Below are 19,814 nucleotides of genomic sequence, written 5' to 3'. Positions count from 1 at the left end.
CCCCCCCGGACGGCCATTTAAAGCTAAAAAAGCCGGACACGTCCGGGGAAACCCGGACGGATGGTAACCCTAGTGATAGCGTAATCTGTCATAAGCAGGTGACTAGATCCCCAGGTAGCTGCTTTACATATTTCCACATAGAAATATATCAGCCATGATGCCTGAGCTCTGGTAGAATAAATGCTCAATGAAGCAGGAGAATTCATATTAACCACTTATTAAACAGGCCCTCAAACAGTCATATATGCACCTAACTAGACGAAAATCTAAAAGGTTTCATCCTTTGCAAATTAACATGCCAAAGTGCATCTGACATTCGACATATGGAGTATAGCATCAGTGTTAGAAGCGGGTGGTTCAAAGAAAAATATAGGCAGATGAATCCTGGTTTAGATTTAAGTCTGTGACAATTGTCAGTAGGAACACAGAATATGTCCTAAAGACACTTTGACTGGACATAAGATAGCATAACTTGGGTCTGCATAAAAGCTTGGGTTTCTCCACACTTCTCTTTGAGGAGATCTTAGTCTGGGATCATCTCTGGACTATTCCATACCCTGTACATTTTTCACAGAAAGCTTCTTGTCCAACATGCCAGATTTTGAAACAGGATGTTGCTGATGAGGCCCAGGAAGTTAGGGACCCAGTACTAGCACTCTAAGGAGCAGAGAAGACATTTACAGGATGGTTATATGACACAGGGCCTGAAGCTAGTCTCATTGCTTTACTCATTAAGTGCATCTGGAGCAGGGCTTCTCTAGATTTGCAGGTCCTACAAATGAAGGACTTGCAAACAGTACATTTTCCAGGGATATGTGATTCCCCCAAACAAAATAAATATTTTAAATGCCAAACATTAAACGGTATAGTGCCCTTGTTTGATGGACAGTATGTAAATCCAGGGGTCTTAGAAGAAGCCATCCTGGTACCAGAAAGAAATAGCTATTCTGGTTAAAAAATGAAACCTATTCCTAAGAAAAACCAAAATGCCAATGGGCAACAACTATCCCTATCTATCCTATGCACAAATTTTAAAAGAGCCAGCTATTTTGTTAGCACTGCTTACTGCCCATGTTCATCTCGAAGCCAGGAGGCATGAGAGGAAAGGACAGTTACCTGTTCCATAAGTGGCATTCTTCGAGATGTGTTGCTCAGGTGTATTCCACAGTAGGTGTGCGTGCTCGCCACGTGCACCGGTGCCGGAAGTTTTTCCTTTAGCAGTACCCGTATGGGGGGAGCGCCACTGCGACCCCTGGAGTGGCGCCTCTATAGCGTGCTATAAGGGGAGCTGCGCACTCCCCCCACCCTCAGTTCCTTCTTGCCGGACAACTCCGACAGAGGGGAAGGAGGGCAGGATGTGGAATACACCTGAGCAACACATCTCGAAGAACGCCAGTTACGGAACAGGTAACTGTCCTTTCTTCTTCGAGTGATTGCTCATGTGTATTCCACAGTAGGTGACTCCAAGCTATATCTGATGGAGGTGGGTAGGAGTTTAAGGGTTTCCTGGACGGAGTACCGCCCTACCAAACCCGACGTTATCCCATGTTTGGGAGACGATTGCATAATGCGAAGAAAAGGTGTGGACAGAGGACCACGTGGCAGCTCTACATATGTCCTGGATAGGGATGTGAGTTACATAGGTGGCCGACGAGGCCTGAGCTCTCGTAGAATGCACCTTAACGATAGGCGGCGAGGGAACCCCTGCCAGATCATAACACGTGCGTATGCACGAAGTGATCCAGCGGGAAAGGCGCTGGGTGGAAATTGGTTGTCCCCTCATACGTTCGGCCGACACAACGAACAGCTGCGAGGATTTCCTGAACGGCCTGGTTCGGTCCAGGTAAAAGGCCAGTGCCCTACGCACATCTAGCGTGTGTAGGCAGCGTTCCTCATTGGAGGAATGGGGCTTAGGACAGAGTACCGGTAGGAAAATGTCCTGATCCATATGGAAGGCGGAGACCACCTTCAGGAGAAAAGCAGGGTGTGGGCAAAGCTGGACCTTATCCTTGTGGAAGACCATATACGGGGGTTCTGAGGTCAAGGCCCTAAGCTCCAAGACACGACGGGCTGATATGATAGCAACCAGGAATGCTACCTTCCATGACAGGTGGGACCAGGAACACGTGGCCAAGGGTTCAAAGGGACACCCGTGAGGCAGGATAACACTAGGTTTAGATCCCATTGCAGGACATGGGGCCTGGCATACGGGAATGAACGATCCAGGGCCTTTAAAAAGCGGGAGGTCATATGGTGGGAAAAGACCGAGTGGCCCTGTACTGGGTGGGGGGAAGGCCGATATGGCCGCCAAATACACCCTGACGGAGGTGGGAGCTAGCCCTTGGGTCCTAAGGGACAGGAGGTAATCGAGAATGAGTTGGAGCAATGCAGACGATGGGGAGGTTCCCCACTCCCCCCCCACCTAGAGAATCTGGACCATTTAGCTAGGTACGTCCGTTGTATGGACGGCTTTCTACTTTCCAACAGAACTCATTTGACGTTCTCCGAACACCTCCCCTCCTCGGCATCTAACCATGGAGCAACCACGCTGTCAGGGCACAGTCCCCGCTCCGAGGACCACTCGACCCCTCGCTCGACGGCTGGGTGCCGATGCTGAGGTCACCGTCGACTGCACAGTACCATAGGAGCGGGGAGAGCGACAGTGTCCATGACGGTGCCGTCCACGTGACTGGGACCTCAACGACGAGGATCGGGACCCGTCCGAGTAGCTGCTCCTGTACTCGCCCCGGCGGCCGGAGCTACGACGCTTCGGTGCAGGTGAATCTCAAGAGGAGTTCCGAGTGCGATATCTTGTGGAGTGGGAACTCAAATCAGAGTGTTGACGACGGTGGCGTCTAGATCGGCTCCGGTAGCTGCGACGCGAGGAAGAGCGTCGGCACCGCTTATCCCGGTGCCTGTGTCCCCGGTCGCAGAGGAGGCCCGAGGCTCCCTCGCGGGCAGCGAGCCTGTCAGCCTGAGTGGAGTAGAGGGCTGGTGCGAGCTGTGGGAAGACTGCGTTGAGCGAGGTGTCGAGCGAGGGGTCGAGCGGTCCTCGGAGCGGGGACTCTGCCGCATCAGGGAGGGCTGTTGTGCTCCCAGTGGCGGCTTCCCTTGAGACTGGGGGCCTGTCTCAGGCGGCGCCCTGGGTACCGGGAGGGCTAAGATGTCACGCGTGGCCTGTGCAGCCTCCGGTGTCGACAGCATTCTCACCGCAGGGGAGGCATGCGCAGACGGGACTGGGCTGCTCCGCTCAATGCGAGTTGGAGGCCTGGGTCCCCAGGGGAATCGCGGGCTGCCCAGCTCGGGTCTGGCCTCATCCCTATCCTTCTCACGGCGTCGCTGAGTCTTCCCCTGCTTCTTGGAGGGGGAGTGGTGCCGGGGACTTCACTCTGTACCGAAGACGTGGTGCCGGGCACCGAGTCTGTTCGGCATGCCAGTGCCGGGGCCAGCGCTGATTCCATTAGGAGACACGAAGCCTAATGTCCCTCTCCTTCTTAATCCATGGCTTGAATGATCTACAGATCCTACAGCGTTCACTTACGTGGGTCTCGCCCAAGCAGCGGAGACACTGAATGTGCAGGTCGCTTCTTGGCATAGAACTGCGACAGGAGTCACACGACTTGAAATCTGGGGCATGGGGCATGCTCCGAGTCCAGATGACTAACTGGAGAAACTATTCAACTATTGGAAGAACTGTACTACTAAGGCTAACTAGAGACAGTGTCCCTTTAAGGTCATAATTGGCCACCAGGTGTCATTCTTGCTCTATGCAACCTTATTGGTAGGGCCCCACAGTCCATTCTGTTCAATTTCACGGTCACAGGATTTTAAAAATCATACATTACATGATTTCAGCTATTTAAATCTGAAATTTCACAGTGTTGTAATTGTAGGGGTCCTGATCCAAAAAGGAGTTGGGGGGGGGGGGAGAGTAAGGGGTGTCGCAAGGTTATTGTGGGGCGGGTTGCAGTGCTGCTACCCTTTCCACTGCGCTGCTGCTGGTGGCGGCACTGCCATCAGAGCTGGGTGGCCGGAGAGTGGCAGCTGCTGGCCGGGAGCCCAGCTCTGAAGGCAGAGCTACCATCAGCAGCAGCACAGAAGTAAGGATGGCATGGTATGGTACTGCCACCCTTACTTTTGCGCTGCTGCAGGCAGGGCGCTGCCTTCAGAACTGGGTGCCTGACCAACAGGCACTTCTCTCCGGCTGCCCAGCTCTGAAGGCAGCACAGAAGTAAGGACCCCCAGTTTGAGAAACACTGGTCTCCCCAGTGAAATCTGTATAGAATAGGGTAAAAGTACAAATAAGACCAGATTTCACAGTCCGTGATGCGTTTTTCATGCCTGTGAATTTGGTAGGGCCCTACTTACTGGAGAAGATGTTCCAGATCTACAGTGAATAATGCCCAAAGGCATGAGGCTGCAAGATGCTAAGTACCTGCTAAGAAGTGCTTGGAACCTTGCAGAAAATGACAAGCTAATTAAGAACTTTAGGCTGTCCAACATAATACATACTTTCAATTCATTATCCTCAGGATGTTCTAAGAAACATTATTCAAGTATCTTGAATCTTGTAAATATGACTGAATGTTTGACACACACTACTGCTAACAATAATTATAAAAGCAGACAAAAAAGGCCTGATGCAACATGGTACCTGGGCAGTAGCTTGATCACGTTGTGCTGTCATTCTATTCAATTCATCTCTAATTTTGTGCAAAACAGAATCTTTTTCTGTGAATTCCAGTTTTGTTTTCTCCATCTGGAGTTGAATTTCTTGAAGTTTGTTCATATGGAATTTCTTTTCTTTTTCTTGATCTTGTAGCTGATGCTCCAGTTTTTGAACTCTGGAGCTTAATTCTTAATTTAAAAGAAAAAGGATTAATATGATGCCTTCTACTTAAAAAGGTATTTACTGTACTAGTACTTTAAAGCAGCCTACACATTCTAATTAGACATATTCTGTGCGCTTGATAAGACTTCAGGCACCTATCAAATGCAAATAAAAAATAAAAACTATTTAAAAACTGCTTATCAGGTTAAATTTATAGCAATATAAAAAAATTTAAAATCTATTATCATATTAGGAAAATTGAAAGGCCTTTAAAAGTCTAGTTGGCACAATTGATGTTTATTTTTTGAGCTTGGATAGTGACTGTACATCAGTTTCACTTTGTTTTTTACTAGCTTCATTTTCTGATTCTTATGCACAATGTTGCAGTGTTTAGGCCACCAATTTTGCAGAGGCTCTTTGTTTTTAAGAACTACCTCCACTGGAATTTTCTAAAAAGTTATTGAAACATTTCTATTTGGTCTTAAGTTTTGAAAAAGCTGCTTCTTAAGAAAAGCTATTACAAACCTATTTTTTGGGCCAAATTTAACCAAATAGTGTTCATTTATCTTATTCAATACATGTCTCACTTTTTGCAAGGGGCCTTTAGTAAATACAATCTATGGTCTTTTTCACATCACTAAAATATTGCGTATCTACAAATAAAAACTGCTTTTGTCATGATACACGTGTGTGTGTTTGGGGAGGCTCAGAATCTTTTCCATACACTTCAATGGAATTTTGTACATGAAGAACAGTAGTCAGCAATTTCAGATTATTAGCATGTGAAATAAATTACCTCATCATTCTTTCATGAGGACCTGTTCCACTCTAGCTGCAAACAAACAGATGGCAAGCAATAGCAGTTGAGAATTTTCCTTTTTTTGGTCACTGACCCTTCTCCATGCCCCACCCTCCCAAAAAACCCTTCAGTCTTCTGAAACTTCAGAAAATCTAAAGACTAAAGATAGAATGACAGAGCACAAGACATGAAATGACCCTAAGTCACCTGTCACCTTATCTGCTGAAGATAAAGTTCATCCTATAGTGTTTATTAAATGTCTGCAAAGACTTCCAAGTGGATATCCTGCACAGCTGCACTGAGACTATGGCTACACTACAGTTTAAGTCGACATACGTTATGTTGTTCAGCAGTGTGAATTAGCCACCCACCTGAGCAACATAACTTGCACAGACTTAAGCGCCAGTGTGGACAGCACTATGTCAGCAGGAGCACTTCTCCCGCCGACATAGCTACCGCCGCTTGCGGGACCTGGAGTAATTAAGCCAACGGGAGACCTCTATCCCACCGGCTTAGAGTGGCTACACTACAGAGCTTACAGCAGCACAGCTGCACTGATGCAGCTGTAAGCTCTCTGTAGCAGGGTGGACACCTGCTCCTGCCTGGAAGGGCCTGAGATAGCCCGGGGAGCAGGCAGCGTGAAGGCTGAGCTGATTGGGGGAAGTGGCTGCAGCTGGGGCCACGCCCCAAACAGCCTCAGCAGGCCTATAAAAGAGGCTGGGAGCCAGGAGCTCAGTAGAGTCCCTCTCTGCCTTCAGAGAGAGAAGGCCCTGGCTGCAGGGAGCTAGACAGGGTACCTGTAGTGGAGCAGGGCGGGGGAAAGGCTGAGGAGCTGGGGAGCTCCAGCCTGGATAGCCCCAGGCTGCGGCCTGGTATTAGGCCAAGGGGTACTGGGGGATGCAGAGGGCAGCCCAGGGCTAGGCCAAGGCTGCAGGTCCAAACCCCCCTTGCCAGTGATGAGTGGCTGATACTGCAGTCTGCCCCAGAGAGTGGGGGCTAGTTGGTGACTGGCAGTGGCCTTATCCTGAGGTGAGGTGGGATTAGTGGGTGGGGGTTCCCCTGGGAGGGGAGACCCAGCGTGTGTGGGTATTGCCAGGGGGCAGCACCCAGAGCAAGGGGCACCGGGGTCCTGGGAGGGACACGGGGCCAGTGCAGAGGACAAGGCGGATCACCACCCTGCAGAGGGCGCTCCAGAGGCTGGTGAGCTAATTCCCTGGATGACCAGCAGGAGGCACCGCAGGGGTGAGTCCGCTCCTCTACACTCTCTAATGGAGCCGGAGCTGGAGAGAAAGAAAGGGGGGGGGGAGACTTGTCAGTTGAAGAAGTTCCATTCTACTATGGTTTTAGTTTAATCAGGCAAGGATCTCTATGAAAAATGACTTCTTGATAGAACAGATTACTCTACAGAAATCTTCCTGAGGTCTACAGAAATCTTCCTGAATTACATTCAAGAACACAATAAAACAAGTCAATTTCTTAACTCAGTTAATTTTTTCATACTGGAAAAACTTTATAAATCAATAAAATAATTAATAAACATGTATATGGTGTGTTTTACCCAGAGATCTCAAAAAGTCTTACAAGTTGAGTAGGTATTTTACCCCGATTTTATACATAAAACAGTCTTCAGTGAAGTCCTTAAACACAGGTTTTAATTATCTTTAAAAAAAAAGACCTTCTTATTTATAAAATAGATATAAAGTCATAACTACACTTGCAAGATACCTTGGCTCTGTGTTTTTAACTGCTCGATGACAGAAGAATTACCACAATTGTCAGAAAAACTGTTGCTGAAATCTGTCTTCTTTGATCTTAAGCCACGGTGGCTAGGAGTTGCTTCTTGTTCCCATGGAAAATGGGATGAAGTAAAACCCCTCTTTAAAGGGGTTTCTTGACTGCTGGATGAAGGACAGCTTGGTGTCTTTTCTTGTTGCCACGAGAACACTGATGAAGAAGCCTGATGCCGAGCAATCTCTCTGTGACTCTTAGTACTTTGAGGATGAGAACGATTTATTTTCTATTTAAAAAGAGGGGGGGAAAGCATATCTACCTTTACACAGCTGACAATTTATAAGAGAATTCATTCACTACTGTATGGTGGAAATAAGGTAGGGCAATAGGTCAAGCTGTCAGTGACAATTTTTGATAACAGAATCAGCAACACACATCATTCATCAGCGCAAAGGACTATACGATTCACACCACTCTGCTTTTACACCCCCAACAGTCAACTGACCGGAATACTTTGCCGATTAACATCACAGGCAGCTGAATAGGGTTCAGTTCAAATATATCTAAGCTGGCCAGCATCTCAATGACAAGAAGTTTGACTTGTGGTTCCTTAGATTTAGTATATGAAGTTTTTTGTTTTGTTTTTTAAGAGAGGCATCGTATCAATTAACATTGAGGTACCTTCCCACCACATTCCTCATGATCAGATCAATTTTGTAGAGCTAGCTCTTGACATGCACAACATTCATTTATGTACTTAGTTCTAGACTTACTGTAAATTAGATCTGATCCTCATTTGTGTTCTGTGGACAAATATAGCTACATTTTAGACTAAGGGCTTATAGCGGGGTGGTTGCCCCGCTCCCGCCTTAAAGGGCTTAGAACAGCGGGGGGGGGGGGGGGGGGGGAGCTGTGATTGGGGAAGCAGCCTCAGCTGGGGCCACGCCCCAAACAGAACACAGCTGGCCCTTATAAAAGGGCTGTGAGACAGGTGCTCTAAGACTCTCTCTCTCTGCCCTTAGAGGGAGAAGGACCTGGCTGCTTGGGCATGTACCTGGGTACCTAAGGTGGAGCAGGACTGGGGGAAACCAAGAGGCGCTGGGGTGCTCTGGCCTGGAAACCCCCCAGGCTGCCGGCCTAGTGCAAGGCCAAAAGGAACTGGGGTTGCAAAGGGCAGCCCATGGGTAGGCAGAGGCAGCAGGCCCAAACCCTCCTTGCCAGTGATGAGTGGCAATCATACTGCAGTCTGCCCCAGTGAATGGGGGCTAGATGGGGACTGGCAGTAGCCAAGACTGAGGCAAGGTGGAGATAGGGAAGTGGGGGTTCCCTGGGGCAGGGAGATCCACCAAGACTGTGGGGGTACTGCAAGGGGCAGAACCCCAGTGGAAAAGGGCACCGGGGTCTGGGTGAGACAGGGGCCTGCAGAGAGCTTGCCAAGGCTGTGAAAGAGCCAATTCCCAGGATGACAGCAGGAGGTGTTGTAGTGATGAGTCTTGACCCGTTATAGGGCTCTATTCATCTCCAAATGTGTGGTGATCCCATTAGCAACAATTCTACATGTAAATCATTCAACACACAAGAGAGATTCATTTATTTGCACTTATTTTTACAAAATACCTGGACTCAAAAAAATGTTTTGGTTCTAATATCAGATATTTTTCTTTCACTAGACAATCTCTGTGTCCCTAAACCTCTGACTGCCAGAAGCTGGGACTAGATAACAGGGGATGGGTCACTCAATAAATTGCCCTGTTCTGTTCATTCCCTCTGAAGCATCTGGCACCATCCAGAAGGATAATGGGCTAGATGGATCATTGGTCTGATCCAGTATGGCCGTTCTTACGTTCTAAAAATACAAGGAAGCTGGTATTGGTACTTACTGAACTTGGTTTTCCAATATATCTAACATTTGAATAGAGTTTGTGACTAAAGCACTAAGTGCCCCAATACTGCTCTCCGAAAGTTAACAAGAATTTAATCCCTGACTTCAGTGGGATTTTGTTTGTAGGTTTTCTATAGAAGTTTACTAAAAAAGGATTTAAGCATGCTGAACTAGTATATTCTTAAGGTGGTAAAACAGAACTATGCCCAACTTGAGTAGGTTAGGTTTTTTGTTTGTTTTGTTTTTAAAACAGAAAACATAAGAGGTCATTTTCAGACTTTAAATGCAAAAACATATGCATTCCCCGTAAATTCTATCCTTCTTTATAACTGTAGGTATTGAGAAATTCTCAGTCATGTGTGATTATTTACATGAAAACAATGTTTAAAAAGTCCTTTTTGTGTATTCTAATTAATACTAAATTTTTGGAAAATGCTGTCAGAAAATTAACCATACCCACTGCTTACTCTTTAATCTTTAATCTCAATGGCATGAACAAATTTAATTTTACCAGTTTCCCTGAAAAATCATATGGTTAATTTTGAAGAACTGCACCTTTCTCCATTTCACACATTAAATGAGATTACAATGCTGAAATACTATATACCCCATTTCAAATTTATACTTACTTTAACCTGGATATTTCTCAGTTCTGCCTCCAGCCTTTTTCTTTCTTCAACTTCTTTATTGTATTTTTCTTGGAGTTTTTCAAACTTAGAATATTCAAATTGACAATGAATATTTGCTAATAATCTGGCTCATTTCATACATAATATCTTTCCTATTCCATTTCTTATGCCTAATATTAGACAAGGGTGATAAAAGCAAAAGCCCTCATTAATCTCTAGTAATATACAAAAAACAACAACTCAAGGGGAGTTCTTCTAAAACCAATAAAACTGAATAGTTCAGGGACTGAAAACTGAGATCTGGAACTCAGTGCCACAATGAAAATGCAACCACTAAACTGAGGGACCAATACCAGGGGTACAAATGTATATTGTAATATCACCTGAATGAAGAATTTTTTCCCATCGTTCCCCTGGCATTAACATTTATTTGTAGCATGACTAAAGTATCAGGCATTGAGATTCAGATATTCAAAGAAGCTTAAAAAGAAAAATCAGTGGGAGTTGGACACCTAACTTCTTGATAATGAGAATCACCACACATTTGAAAATCTCAGCCTAAAGTCACATCTTGCTTCTCTCCACTTTAATTCCTACATAACTGTAGCAGCCACTTTCTCAAGCAACACCATAGCCAGAATGCTTTGCATCTTCCGAAAGCAACTGAAATCTCAGCTTTTAAAGGAGAACAAGAACTGATCTCCAACTCGTTAGGCAGGTTGCCAAATTGACGTTTTTAGCAATACCTTGTTTTAGTGTCCATGAAATTTTTCTGTTTTGTATTGTAGATTCTGAATTTCACAACCCTAAACTCAAACAAATTGTGTGATGGTACATTGTCACTGGTAAGCATTTTGAAATCTGAGAACTTACTACTAAATCCCTCAAGCCCCCGATTCACCAGCCAGCAAAACTGATTTTCAATTATTTTTAATGAAAACCTCACTTGAATATTTTATTTTAGAACATAATTAGTTAGGATGCACATATATTATGTCTATATTAGTGTCTGCATTTGTATCCTTCCCTGAAGCAAGACAAAGCATATTCTTGGTCTCACAAAGCATGCTCACTTAAATTCTTACACACTCACTCATGAGAATTAATTTTCAAATATTGGAAAATTATAGACATTAACAAATTATAAGCCAAACACATGGTCAGCTGTTTTCTTCATTCACCTTTTGTTTTCTTATGCTTCTGGAATGACCTGTACTTTCAAAGGAATTTACATTTTATTCAATTGCCAATTAGACAAGGGGGGAAAAATTACCATTGTGATTGAGATTTGGTGATAAAGGAGCAGTAAAATTCTTCTGTGGTGTACTACTGAATGATAAGTCTCCTGTAATCAATGTTTGCTGACTTCTCTCAAGTTCGGATTTGTACCTGTTTAAAAGAATTAGAAGTGCAAGGAATTAGTTACAGAAACAAATAGGGCCCAATCATACATTTTTAAGAGCCCCAAATGCACATTGAATGGCAATTTTGGTTGCTCAAGGAATATAAAATTAGGCATAATAAAGATATATCACTAAAAATATGATTCTAGATGACAATACGACACCTTCAAATAAATATTGGAATCTGTACTTTACTTCTAGTGGTATTTGGTGATTGTTTAAATTTTCTCTTATATGAAAGAATTGTTTTATATTATATATACACTCAAGGTTTAATATTTCAGAAGACTCAAAACTAAAAGAATTATACACAAAAAGGACACATGGATGAAAAGCAATTAAAATTTTTATATTTCAGAGTAGCAGCCATGTTAGTCTGTATCCGCAAAAAGAACAGGAGTGCTTGTGGCACCTTAGAGACTAACAAATTTATTTCAGCATAAGCTTTCGTGGGCTACAGCTCACTTCTTCGGATGCATAGAATGGAACACACAGACAGAAGATATTTATACATACAGAGAACATGAAAAGGTGGAAGTACCCATACCAACTGTAAGAGGCCAATCAATTGAGATGAGCTATCAGCAGCAGGAGAAAAAAACCTTAGAAGTGATAATCGAGATGACCCATAGAAGATGTGAGGAGAACTTAACATGGGGAAATAGATTCAATTAGTGTAATGACCCAACCATTCCCAGTCTCTGTTTAAACCTAAGTTAATTGTATCTAATTTGCATATTAATTCGAGTTCAGCAGTCTCTCTTTGGAGTCTGTTTTTGAAGTTTTTTGGTTGCAAAATTGTCACCCTCAAGTCTGTCACTGAGTGGTTAGAGAGGTTGAAGTGTTCTCCCACTGGTTTTTGAATGTTACAATTCCTGATGTCAGATTTGTGTCCATTTATTCTTTTGCGAAGAGACTGTCCGGTTTGGCCAATGTACATGGCAGAGGGGCATTGCTGGCACACGATGGCATATCACGTTGGTAGATGTGCAGGTGAACGAGCCCCTGATGGCGTGGCTGATGTGGTTAGGTCCTCTGATGGTGTCACTTGAATAGATATGTGGACAGAGCTGGCACTGGGCTTTGTTGCAAGGATAGGTTCCTGGGTTAGTGTTTATGTTGTATGGTGTGCAGTTGCTGGTGAGTATTTGCTTCAGGTTGGGAGGCTGTCTGTAAGCGAGGACTGGTCTGTCTCCCAAGATCTGTGAGAGTGAGGGATCATCTTTCAGGATAGGTTGTAGATCTTTGATGATGCGCTGGAGAGGTTTTAGTTGGGGGCTAAAGGTGATGGCTAGTGGCGTTCTGTTATTTTCTTTGTTGGGCCTGTCCTGTAGTAGGTGGCTTCTGGGTACTCTTCTGGCTCTGTCAATCTGTTTTTTCACTTCAGCAGGTGGGTATTGTAGTTTTAAGAGTGCTTGATAAGAGATCTTGTAGGTGTTTTATCTCTGTCTGAGGGATTGGAGCAAATGCGGTTGTATCTTAGAGCTTGGCTGTAGACAATGGATCGTGTGGTGTATCCTGGATGGAAGCTGGAGGCATGTAGGTAAGTATAGCAGTCAGTAGGTTTCCGGTATAGGGTGATGTTTATGTGACCATCGCTTATTAGCACAGTAGTGTCTAGGAAATGGACCACTCGTGTGGATTGGTCTAGGCTGAGGTTGATGGTGGGATGGAAATTGTTAAAATCATGGTGGAATTCCTCGAGGGCTCCTTTTCCATGGATCCAGATGATGAAGATGTCATCAATGTAGCGCAAGTAGAGTAGGGGCGTTAGGGGACGAGAGCTAAGGAAGCGTTGTTCTAAGTCAGCCATAAAGATGTTGGCATACTGTGGGGCCATGCGGGTACCCATAGCAGTGCCGCTGACTTGAAGGTATATATTGTCCCCAAATGTGAAATAGTTGTGGGTGAAGACAAAGTCACAAAATTCAGCCACCAGGTTAGCCGTGATATTATTGGGGATACTATTCCTGATGGCTTGTAGTCCATCTTTGTCTGGAAGGTTGGTGTAGAGGGATTCTATATCCATAGTGGCCAGGATGGTGTTTTCTGGAAGATCACCGATGGATTGTAGGTTCCTCAGTAAGTCAGTGGTGTCTCGAAGATAGCTGGGAGTACTGGTAGCGTAGGGCCTCAGGAGAGAGTCCACATAGCCAGACAATCCTGCTGTTAAGGTGCCAATGCTTGAGATGATGGGGCATCCAGGATTTTCAGGTTTATGGATCTTGGGTAGCAAATAGAATACACCTGGTCGGGGTTCTAGGCATGCGTCTGTACAGATCTGTTCCTGTGCTCTCTCAGGGAGTTTCTTGAGCAGATGGTGTAGTTTCTTTTGGTAATCATCAGTGGGATCAGAGGATAATGGCCTGTAGAATGTGGAGTTAGAGAGCTGCCTACTTCTAAGGTTTTTTTTCTCCTGCTGCTGATAGCTCATCTCAATTGATTGGCCTCTTACAGTTGGTATGGGTACTTCCACCTTTTCATGTTCTCTGTATGTATAAATATCTTCTGTCTGTGTGTTCCATTCTATGCATCTGAAGAAGTGAGCTGTAGCCCACGAAAGCTTATGCTGAAATAAATTTGTTAGTCTCTAAGGTGCCACAAGTATTCCTGTTCTTTTTAATGATATTAAGATGGGTCACAGTTGTAATAAAGCTCCCTCTGCTGGACATTTACAAGACTGCTGTGTTTAGGTCCCAATATGCTTGATTTGTGCTCTTAAACTTCCCTTGGCCTCAATAGGCTGCAGCAACTGCCTTTTCCCTTTGCTTCTCTGTTACACTTCCAGGGCACAGGCTCTCAGTTCCACTTGACAGAAATGGGACCACATGACCTAGCTGTCTTAGGCACTCAGGCCAGCACTGACCCTGCAGACTTAAACACACCCTATTCCCAGAGCTCCAACATTGTGGGCACTCTGGGTACACAGTTCACCTCTTCAGTGACATGTGGTAGTTCAGGGGTTCTCAAACTCGGGGTCGGGACCCCTCAGGGGGTCGTGAGGTTATTACAGGGGGGGTCTCGAGCTGTGAGCCTCCACCCCAAACCCCACTTTGCCTCCAGCATTTATAATGGTGTTAAATATATTAAGTGTTTTTAATATATTGGGGGGGGGTCACACTCAGAGGCTTGCTATGTGAAAGGGGGCACCAGTACAATAGTTTGAGAACCTCTGTGGTAGTTGAACACAGACTTTACAAAGGTTCCCCAAAACCACTCTCTGTTAGCAAGCACAATAAGTATACAGATCTGGACAAAAAAAATATAAAACCCTATACACAATACCCTACCTCAATTTCCTCACCACTCTTAGAGCATTCTTTGGACTGAGGTCAGAGTCCTCTAGTCCAGGATTCTTCCTCTCTCTCTGCCCTCGTGCACATGGTTTCTCCCCTGAATCATGGAGTATCTGTGGTCTTGTCTCTCCTTGCCCTCTTCCCCAGGGTTGTTTAGAGACCCTCTTTTATTACCTCCCCCACCCTTTGTCAGGTAACTCCCAATCGGCCTCATCAGCTAATTAAAGTACCTTACCATAGGTTCTGTTGCTTTGTTACCATCACTCCTAGAATTCAGATTTTGAACAACTAGTTTGGCCTGGATGGTAGCCCTTGCTTTGTCCCAGGGTGCTCCATTTAAATGATCATCAAAGTTTAACAGCCTGTCATTGTTAGCCCCATGCCCCCACCACTTGGAATTTTAGTCCAAGATGGAGGTAAAAAGACAGAGGCTAAAAGACCCCCATTCAAAATGGAGTTTGCAGTCTGACACAGGGTCCCCAATATCAAACAATTTGTAAACTGTACATAGGCAGATTCCCCAAATGTTCATAATTAAATTGTTTTATTAAGAGTCCATTTTATGAAGCTACTGCTGTATGTACAACAATCCCCCTAAGGGTCATATAACCTCAAAACTCTTTATTCTATTAATGAGAGTGATAAAGTTAGAGTGTTAGGTCAACATTTTCAAGCCTGTCTCAAAAAAGTTGCACTAGAAAGTTGCAGTGGTAAAAAATCTGTTGTCATGGTGACAGTACCAAAACTATTTTGGCAAAGTGCATTTTACACTCTGCCATTTCTGCTGGCATGATGTCTACATAGCATTGAGTTGTATTGGCAAAAACACGCTGCACTCTGGATAGGCATTCCAGTGCTATATTTCCAAAGACTCAGCATTCAAAGACTCAACTGAGGATAACTGGAAAATAAAAGCAGAGGCTAGTCTGTTATAGCTATTCATGGAACAACCACATTTGGTGGAGTGGGAGTTTTGAGCCAATTGAGTGGTGGGACAATCAGTGGTTCTAGAACTTTTAGACACAGAAGTTCATTCCTAGAGTTGCATGCTCAGCTCACCCCACTCCCCCAGTGTAGAAATAGCAAGGCGAGAGCTGCCCTTACAGTAGGGAAACAAGTGGTGATTGCCCTATGGAATCTTACAACACCAGTTTGCTATCAATTAGTGGGGTAATCAATTTGGTATTACCAAAAAAAAAAAAAATCAATGGTAAGGACACTCATCACTGAGGTATGCAAGACAATAAAGCATACTCTGCTGTACAGGGTAGTTAGGCTAGGCAATTGTGCAAAAAAAGAATAAACGGATTCAATAAGCTGGGTTTCCCTAAATGTGCTGGAGTTATAGGTGGGGAATATCCCCATTCTGTGCTCCCCCTGCCCAGCGTCTAAGCATATAAACAAAGAAACCTTCAAAATTTATGCAGGCCTTGGTAGATCACAAGGGAAATGTTACTGACAAACCCTGGCTGGTTCAGAGAAATTCAGGACACCCACAGTTTTAGAAACATTGTGTTTTATGACGTATTGAAAGCAGACTCCCCACTCCATTGAACTGGAATTAATGACATTTCTGTGCCAATCATAGTTTATGGAAACTGCCTACCCTTAATTCTCTGGCTCAAGAAACCATATACTAGCAAGCTGGACAAAAGCAAGGAAAATTTTGACTCTCACCTGTGCAGCTGAAGAAGGAATGTGAAGTGGGCACAGTTGGAAGACAACAGGATAGGTGGAGGGGCTTATGCTAAAGCTCCATTATCAACAAGTAAAACATTCTCAGTTCTTATGCAATGCACAGCATGCAGCATTCTCTGAGAGACCCTATTGCCAGGGTGGATGAGTGAGGTGGACGGGCTGGATCTAAAATAGGCTAGCTAACAGTTGCATTGCTAATGCAGTTCAGGTAAGGGAAGCTTTAAAAGCTTACCTCGACAGTAGGTAATAGCCTAACCCTGTTTCTATGAAACTATTAATAGAACTGGTGTGTTTTTTGTGATATACATGACTTTTAAGGAAGATTGACAATGTTTCTATGACCATCAGTATAGTACAGGTGGTGTATTTCTAGACTAAATAAAGGCACTTCTGTAATATACATGCATTGACTTTTTTTAGAAGTATGGAAGCCTTTCTGGTTGTATTATTTTCTAGCACTGCTATACCAAAAAGTCAGTCACACCAACTTTCAAGTATGTACTTTAACACCACGGCATGATAGACATACAAAAAGATAACTTATAAATGACTTTACTAGCTATATACCTTGACTAGGTACAAGTACACTATGCAGACTAGATGTCAGTGTATCACAGATGACTGTATGTGTAATCAAAGTTCTTCGTTCTCTGACGTGTTGTCCATGGAAGTAGAATACAGAGATAACTGACACAATGGGATGAGGTGTCTATATCCCTACCAACGTCCCATATTTATCCATGCTTTGGAGTGGGTGAACTAATGCAGCAAGATCCTTAATGCTCCCTGATCAACAATTCATTTGAGCATCTGGGTCAGCAGCATTTCCCCCCCCCCCATCTTTGTCCTCCCTCTACTCCTTCAGCAGCTGTTCACACCACTGCCTTATTGCCCTTGCATTTCACTTTTAGACCTGCATAACCTCAGAGCATGTCCTTCTCTGTGCACTTCCTCTTGGCTCTGACAGTGACCAGACAGCTGTGCAGGTGTTAGGGAGAATCTTGAGGAGAGTCCCACTATTGAGGTTAGTGATAAACACAGATCTGTTGGGTGGAGAGGAAGGGAGGCAGCCTTCCATGCCATAACTGTTGCAACTACGCAGATTTTCCCACCTTGTACAGCATAACTATGTGGATTGCCTCCAAATTACTAAGGCATAATGAGTGCTAGACCTTACATGGAGAGTAGATCAGGGTTTCTTATCCCAATGCCTTCGGGGCGGGCGGTGGTGGGTGTCATTCTGATATAGAAATAGGATAGTATTTAATAAAGACAACTGCACTTATTTCAGGAAGTCATACTCCTTGATGATCCCAAAATGGCAAAGAAAGAGCTGTTTAAGAGGCCTTAGTCTGCCCATGGAAGTATTCAGCCATGCTGCTTTCTGCAATAATCCCCCTCAGAGGTCCTGGCAAAGTGGCATGGGGATGTGCCATATCATGGTGGGCTGGCCAAAGCGTATCTTCAACATAATGTTTGGACAAGTCTTACATACTACTCACTGAAAAAAAAGTTCTGTGAAATTGTGCCCAGAAAGCTTTGTGTGTAAAAATTAAGAGGCTGCTCTGTTTGTACCTCAAAGCACTGCAAGACATCAACTGATGGCGTGCCCACTGACATGTGTTTACTTGCTTCCTTTCTTGGTCTCACCATACTGTTCCTTGAAATGTTTAAAATTCAACGTGTCTCACCTTTGTGCCAGGTGTATCTGATCCAAGTGGTATGTATACACTTGCAATTCAGGATGACTTTCCACACTGTATATACTGCCATCAGATCAGTAACATGGCAGTGCTATCTCAACTGAAAGGAAGTGTAGGTCGTGTTGTCTTGAATTTCTAAGCCTAGAGTGCAATACGTTTCAATTCATGGGTTATAGTGCCTTGCCAAGCTACATGGACTGCCTTAAAGTCCTATTAGAGCACCACTTGTATACATAGATTCTGTACGTACTTGTAATCCTAGGATATCAACGTCATGAAGCCAGTTGTCAATTCTGCCTCATTGACTTTGCTACAAACAATTCTGCCTCGTGCTGCTATTGATGCAGTTAGAACCTTTGCAGTAAAAAACCTGTTTTAAAGAAGTTTTCAGTACACTGGTCTGTCTTTTTGAGAGGAAGATTTCATAATGTGGGCACTAGATCTGGATTTGGGTACAGCTCCTGATAGAAACTAGGTGAATTTTTTCCGGAGGGTCTGGCTGGAGAATCTTGCCCGCATGCTTGGGGTTCAGCTGATCGTCATATTTGGGGTCGGGAAGGAATTTTCCTCCAGGGTAGATTGGCAGAGGCCCTGGAGGTTTTTCGCCTTCCTCCGCAGCATGGGGCAGGGGTCGCTTGCTGGAGGATTCTCTGCGACTTGAAGTCTTTAAATCACGATTTGGGGACCTCAACAGCTGAGTCAAGGGAGAGAATTATTCCAGGCGTGGGTGGGTCAGCTTTTGTGGCCTGCATCATGCGGGAGGTCAGACTAGATGATCATAATGGTCCCTTCTGACCTTAAAGTCTATGAGGGTCAATGGAAAAGAAATATGGAAATATGGAGTGGCAGTTCAATTTGGGAGGGTTGAGAATGTAAAAACCTGCACCAGAGTGTTTCTTACAGGTGACTGACAAAGTGGGGAATGTGGAGTAATGGCTGACTGTTCGCAGCCATAGTGGGGGGGGGGTATGCAGAGGATACATAGTGCGTCCATATTTAGGCACTTACATAAAAGGCCTTATCTTGAGAGGCAAAAGGTATATATATATATTTTTTTTCAATCCTGTTAAGCTAACAGGTTTGAAACAACTTTTTTGCCCAACAAAGGAAAGGCCAAACATTCAAATGTGCTGAGTACCTATGAATTCCACTGGGCTTAGTGGGAGTTCCAGGTGTGCATTACGTCAGATAATCAAACCACTTTATTTAGACGCCTAAACATGGGACTTAGGAACTTTGTTTTAGGCACCCAGGTTTGAAAATTTTGGCCACAAACTCAAACTTCTATTTAAATATGGAGTACAGTTAAATTAAAGTAAGAAAGTGGACAAAGACAGTAATTTGACAGTCATTTACATGTCTAAGCAAAATAATATTTAAATGAGATAACAGGCACACTTAAGTTAAAGCAGAACAGTATGGTCTCACCTTTTAAGTTCCTGTTTTAGTCTTTCAACTTGTTTCTTGCTTGAAGTTAGTTGTCCCACTTGATAATTAACTTGTGATTCTTTTACTTGATCATGTGAAATTTTCTGCTTTGTTTTCTCATTATCACACAATTCCATCAAACGCTGTTTTTTTGTTTTTAGCGTTGCACCTTCATTTTCAACCTAATTTGATTGGTCAATTATCAAAAAAAAAACCACCTTATTTATAGATTTTGATCAAGCCTGGGAATAAACATCTTTATTCAGAGTGAAGCGTGGAGAGCACTTACAAAAGAAAATTTCTGCTTTATAAAAAAAAAGTGGTATTTGAATATTTTTATTCACTACATTTCAAAGGCCAAACAGCACTGAAAATTTCAGTTACACACAAAACTATTTTGCTATTCTACCAATG

General features: G+C 44.0%; 1 protein-coding gene across 3 annotated transcripts; it reads right to left on the bottom strand.

Annotated features, from left to right (window-relative positions):
- Positions 1-7,361: 7,361 nt before the first annotated feature.
- On the bottom strand, positions 7,362-19,578 carry CENPF (centromere protein F). Of its 3 annotated transcripts, none has more exons than XR_003899896.1 (4): positions 19,401-19,578; positions 11,146-11,261; positions 9,873-10,042; positions 7,362-7,647 (listed from the first exon to the last, which is right to left on the bottom strand). XR_003899896.1 is itself a non-coding variant. In XM_029912845.1 (3 exons), exons 1-3 carry the CDS (start codon positions 19,535-19,537, stop codon positions 7,616-7,618), a joined length of 285 nt encoding a protein of 94 aa, XP_029768705.1. In that variant the 5' UTR covers positions 19,538-19,578; the 3' UTR covers positions 7,362-7,615. The 3 variants fall into 3 exon arrangements, 1 of the variants encoding a protein (XP_029768705.1); XR_003899897.1 differs by having other exon boundaries at positions 9,873-9,956; XM_029912845.1 differs by lacking the exon at positions 9,873-10,042.
- Between the last annotated feature and the right edge of the window lie 236 nt (positions 19,579-19,814).

This window comes from Terrapene carolina, unplaced genomic scaffold (genome assembly GCF_002925995.2).
Source record: "Terrapene carolina triunguis isolate 2854851 unplaced genomic scaffold, T_m_triunguis-2.0 Scaffold262, whole genome shotgun sequence".
Taxonomy (NCBI): Eukaryota; Metazoa; Chordata; order Testudines; family Emydidae; genus Terrapene; species Terrapene triunguis.
This window is presented reverse-complemented; position numbering and strand designations above follow the sequence as displayed.